The sequence below is a fragment of the Brachycentrus maculatus genome, unplaced genomic scaffold (genome assembly GCF_059751285.1).
Source record: "Brachycentrus maculatus isolate JH-2025_06_01 unplaced genomic scaffold, ASM5975128v1 h1tg000102l, whole genome shotgun sequence".
Lineage (NCBI taxonomy): Eukaryota > Metazoa > Arthropoda > Insecta > Trichoptera > Brachycentridae > Brachycentrus > Brachycentrus maculatus.
The window spans coordinates 2,124,112-2,130,000 of record NW_028280856.1 but is presented as its reverse complement, the minus strand read 5'-3'; the positions used below and the strand labels follow the sequence as shown (position 1 = coordinate 2,130,000).

Sequence of the window (5,889 nt, the reverse complement as noted above, 5' to 3'; positions counted from 1 at the left end):
ACATAATTTTATCTAGCCTCCTGCCAGCCTGATGATGTCGGTAATAAAAAAATACACTCACTGGTCAAATAAAGTAAGTGTGAAATAAATTTTGAAGATGTTTTTTTATTTACATAAATGCAGTTCCACCAAGAAATGTCAGTACAAAACTTTAATATTTTTAGAAAAAAATTCAATTCAATTAAAACTTTTCTTATCATTCATCGTTCATTTTGTAAAATACTACTTAATAACACTATTTCATGACTACCAGCTTTGGAATCCGCAGACCAGTGTGATGATATCGGTTACGACGAAACCCGGTTGCTGGTCAAATAAAATTTATGTGGAAAAAATTACAAAGTCGTTTTATTATTCAACTTCTTATTTGGTATTATATTTATTTTCAATTTATCATAAACATAATCGTGTCAGGTTGTGGTCCAGTGGTTAGTGACGTGGACTCTTGAGTCAGAGTTTTTCGGTTTGAACCCATTCTAGTATTATATTTTGATTTTAACGACCTGACGAATTTTCCGAAACCGGCAGCCACAAATAAGTGTTTTAAAAAAAATGGTATTACTCAAAGTAAATAGTGGATGGTAAGGAGAGTGTTTTATTATTTCTCTTTAAAAAAAATACCCCTACAAGGTAAAACAATTGTGACGACATATTTATATTTTATTTTATAAAATGCAGTTCCACCAACAAATGTAGTACAAAACTAATATTAAGTTTTATTCAATTAATTCACTGTGTTTTCACCACTTTTTATTAATAAAATTAAACCTCCCGGCTTCGACAGTACCTTGTCATCATCAGGGTTTATTTTAAATCGAAAATATTAAAAACATTTAAATAGTCTTAAAAAACTTCCACACACTCCATTAAAATCCTAAGTGTGTAGGATATTTATAGAGTGTGTGGGAGTTTTTGGTGAGAGTATTTTTAATATTTTTTATTTAAAATAAACCCTGATGATGACCAGGTATTGTCGAAACCGGTAGTTTAAAATGAATTAATAATTTAAAAAAAGTGGTGAAAACAAAGTTAATTAATTTTATAAAATGTGCCACAAAGTATCTGCGGAAAACATTCAAGAACTAATATTGACTATCCAAAATAATCGATTATCAGTGAGTGCAATGTCCACTAGATAACATTGTAATATGGTATGATTTGAGTGTGCGTACGTGGTCGATGGTAAAGTGGGCCACCGAAGAAAGCTCAGATTCCAGACGACCAGCCGACAACCTGTTGAGCGAGCAACGCCGGCACAAGTAGCAAGTGGCACAACGTATGCGTCCGAACAAGAGGCGATATTGGTAAAGAAAAAAAATAAATAATGCATGGAGTTGGCAAAAGAAGGTTGAAAGCAGACAGAATGCAGTCTAAATGCGAACCCTCATCTCCCTCGACTCTTGACCCGTCCATTTTCAAGCATTTGACATACCTGATCGTGCCAAGTTTTTTTCGGTCTTCTTCGGCTTCTTTTTTTTCCAATTATATTCGCCACATAAATTTGTTTTACTGTTCTTTCCTCACTCGTGCGTTCCACATGCCCGAACCACCTAAACTCAATTTTCTTTATTTTATCGATAATGCTTATCTCAGCCTTGCATTCTTTCCTTACATCTGTCACAAATCGATTTGTCGCATATTTATCTAAGAGATCGCATTTTAACTGCATTCAGTCTTAGAAATAGATGCAAAAATAGACTAAGAAAAACTTGGCATAATCAAGTATTTCAAATACATAAAAATGGTCGGGTCAAAAGTAGGAATAATTTATGGGTATGTATTATGTATAAAAGGAGATGCATGAATGTGTAAGAGGTTAAGATTGTTCGTTAAGACAGATTGGTTTGGCGTTCTAGTGTTTCTGCTTACCCCTGAGGAGAAGCGGCGTGATGGTTAGTGAGTTAGTTATGATACCTTACCTTCATATTTCATGTATTTTTTTTAGTTATACAGGTGTAACGTGGAAATTAAACATCTATTTTTTTAATGAAATATATTATGATCTAATGTGTAATTTCATTAATTGATTCGGCAGTCACTTTGTGGTAAAATCTATGTATTTTACAATTATGTTTAACTTAAATATGATTTATTTATTGATTTGGCGTTTAATTCGAAGAACTCCATTGTAATTTATGTATTAATTTTTAAATCAAACACAGATTTTTTGAGTCAACTAAGTTGTGTCTTGTCTTACACAAAAAAAAAAGTTTGATTTAAAAAGTTAAACTTTAATAAATATTATTACTTGGATAGTGGTATTCACCAGAAAAAACTTAAATAAAAAATCAGATGTATATACCGTGTAAGTTCACTCTTCATTACATAACACACGTAGTTTTAATGGCCAAGTGCGTATTTATTCTTCAAAATGACACAGTTTGCACGTCAATATTAGATATAACACATGTGTTACGAAACAGAATACTTGCACTCTCTTCCCAATTATTTGTGTACTTAAATATTGACTTTACCTTACTTGGATCTGAAGCAAAAATGTAACCTAATGACTGGTAGTATAGCAGCATTAATGCGTAATGGTAGTTTGTTCCAAACTAAGCTGTTATCGAAGTTGGTACAGATGAGCTTTGAATTTGATTCGAGCAAATAAAATAAAAATATTGATAGAATTTTGAGTGTATCCGAATGCTTGTTTGCAAATCCGGGTTTATTTTACTTAGGAGATAATTCATCTGCAAATTGTGAAAAAAATATTTAGGAAAAAAAGTTTTTCACCGCAATAGCACCTTCATCTACTGAACGTAATAAGAGCACTACTACTGACCCTTATACACACCAAATGATGAACAGGGCACTTTATCAAATTAAAACATTGTTAATTTGAGAGTTTTTTTTCATAAAGATAAGGTATACGTGTATTAGAGGATGGATGTTAGAGGTCAAAATAAAATGTGGCACTAACTTTATAAAAATGACTCCTGTAATTGGAGATAATCCAGATTTTGTGAACAAGTATTTGGACACACTCAAAATGTTGTAAAATATGGAACAAAGGCAAAATAAAGGAATGGGTGAATGATCAAGAGTTAATCTTATAAAAATTGTAAAATGTTTATATTCTTAATTTTTCTCTCTTTTTTTGTGTGTATATTAGGTTAAAATCGTTAAAAACAATAATAACAAGACACACAAGGTGGTTTGGTGGGTCAATGCAAAAAAAATGTTTAAAATTGTGATTTAAATAAATGTATACAATTTATGTTATGTTTTATAATAAACTTAATTTGCCTTTATCATATGAAGTAAAAGAACATTTTGTTTTTTAATTTAACTTTTCATTTTGTGAGAAAAAGCATTATATTGAATGTGTACCTACTAGTAACTTTGTTTTTTTTTATATAAACTTATTTTGAGTTTTAAATACCAACTTTCTTTATGATCACGAAAAAGTTTAACCATCCCTGATACATAATTATATTATTTTAAGAGTATATTATTCGACTCATTCATTACCAATGTCGTAGATTAAGACTGTTATGTGAACCAAAAACCTGTATAATTACTTTGAATATACCACCGATTCGCCGTAATTATGATGCAGCACATCCGAGGAAAGTCTCTCGTATTAAGGTCATTCAACTACGGTTTTTGCTGCATGCGAGCAAACTTTCTTTTTGTGATCGAACCTTGATATGGCATTAAACCAATACCATGAGTTATTTGTGAGATAGAAAGTGTTACTAGTGACCCAAATCCCAATCTCAAATGCTAATGTGCACCGTAACTAATCCATCTTTTCTTTTTAACCGAAGTAACTCGCTCTACTTCTCTGGATCTTCTTATTACGTCGATGACGAAAGTAAATTCCAGTATTTTTGGTTGTTTTCTTAACAAGAAAGTGAATAGACGGTTATGTGGCGTAAGGAAATAAACAGATTGTAACATTTGTATTTTTTTTATTCTTTTTTACAATGGTTTTATATAACAATTGAAGCAATCATAACATAGCATTGGCATAGGTTGTCTTTTATACATTTTTGATGGACGGAAGGAGGAAAATGAAACGAAAAAATAATTACAAAACGAAATGAATGAAAGGAAACAAACAGAACATGATTCAAATAATAATAAAAACAAACGTAGTGGTATGGCAAGTTATGGCGTGAAGATGAAAAGGGGGATGGTTTAACATAAAATTAAAAATAAAACTTAAAATAAAGGTCGAGTTAAAAATAAAATCACAAGTCTTTTCGCGTGCGTAATAGCACTTACATAAACATAAGTTCTCTTTAAGAGAAATAAGTCTTAAAAAGGTAAGTCACGTAACATAGAAGGAGGTAGAAAAACATGACTAAACAAACAAAAAGTACAAACAAAAAAAACGAACAAAAAACAAAACAATAAGAATATACGATGAATCGAATAAATATGTATACAATGCAGCTTAGAGATAACGCTCAATGATAATGTTTTGAATTCGTTTTTTTCTTAGCTTCATATAATGAGCAAACATCGATAATAATTTAAATAATTTAAATAACACATTGGATTAAGGCACTTCAGCGGGTAGATATCGCGCATGAGCGATACACCCCGAAGAACTCGTTCTCCGTAACAAATAACTTAACAACTGGAGTATTACATCGGTACTGACGTAGTCTCTCGAGTCGATGGAAGGTTTATTGCTGAGGCTTCTGGGCGGAGTAGGCCTGTTCCTGGGCGTCGATGGCCCTTCCCCAGCCGCCTCCGTGTCCGCCGCCGCTGCTGGCACCATATCCGGCATCGGCGTACCCGGAAGCTCCCGCACCGTAGTCGGAGTGGCCCACGGAGTGGCTGCTGGTGTGGTGAGGGTGTGCCACCACTTCGTAAGTTACGTGCTTCTGCTGGGACAGCAGTTTCTTCAGTCCGATGATGGCAGACAGCACCAAGGCGAGCTTGCCGATGAGCAGGGCCTTTCCGGCGATCAGAGCGATAGCTCCCAGGATCAAGGGCAGGATGGCGGCGGCCTTGAGAGCCACGGCGGCTAGCAGGGGTCCCAAGATCTTGGCGGCCTTCTTCTTCTTGCCACGACCTTCGCCATTGTCGGAGTCCAGGAAGCCGTCGGCAGCGTCTTCGAGGGCACGACCACCGGAAGCTACCGCGTTTACGACGTCACTTCCTTTCAGCTCCATCTTGATGGTGTGGCTTTCCAAGAACTTCTGGACGCGCGACACGAGCAGACTCTCGATGGACTCATCTCCGGTCAGCTCTCGGGGAGCTCCTTGTTCCTGCTCGGTTCCGGGGGTCCTCACTACGGTTACTCCTTCACTCAGCGCAAACTGCTCCTTAGATCCGAGGAGTTTGTCCACGAACGTGAAGATCTTGTACTTGATGCACGAAGAGGAATCCTTCCTCAGACAGTCACTATAGATGCTCTCCAGGATGTCGTTACTATCCTGGATGGAGTTGCGAGAGGGCTGGATAGAGCGGGCTTCCTGAGCCGGCAGGCCCAAGGCCACGCCCAGAAGGGCGAGGAAGGCGAAGCGCCTCAACACTGACATGGTAAGCGATGTGAGGGAGAAACTGAGACACGTGACGCGCGGTGCGACTCGATCGGAAGGCAACTAGATTGTGATGGGTGTAAGGTCGGCCCCGAGCTTATATAGCTCCAACCGGGTCACCGTATGGGAAAGGCTCTCCCCCGCTCGCTCACACACGCTAGATCTTTCTCTTTTTTGTACCACACATTGGTGGACTATAGTATCCGGCGTACCCGAAATCTTCGCCGGACACCTGTTCTCACCGCCGATCTTCAATTACTCGATGCACCCATCGCGAACGCGCCAAAACAGCCCACCCCTAATAATTCCGTACAATTTTAAACCTATTACTAAATCTCCCTTTTATCTCGGGGTCCACTTCCTATATTTTGTACTTCCGTGCATTATC

At 36.7% G+C, this 5,889-nt stretch overlaps 1 protein-coding gene across 1 annotated transcript; it reads right to left on the bottom strand.

The window, feature by feature from the left end:
• Window positions 1-3,906: 3,906 nt before the first annotated feature.
• Osi7 (Osiris 7) lies at window positions 3,907-5,573 on the bottom strand. Its single transcript, XM_088258693.1, has one exon. The coding sequence runs from the start codon at window positions 5,499-5,501 to the stop codon at window positions 4,641-4,643; it is 861 nt and encodes a 286-aa protein (XP_088114819.1). The 5' UTR covers window positions 5,502-5,573; the 3' UTR covers window positions 3,907-4,640.
• Window positions 5,574-5,889: the final 316 nt, after the last annotated feature.

Coding starts and splice junctions, on each gene's coding strand:
- Osi7 (XM_088258693.1), bottom strand. CDS start 5,501: ATGTCAGTGTTGAGGCGCTTCGCCTTCCTCGCCCTTCTGGGCGTGGCC.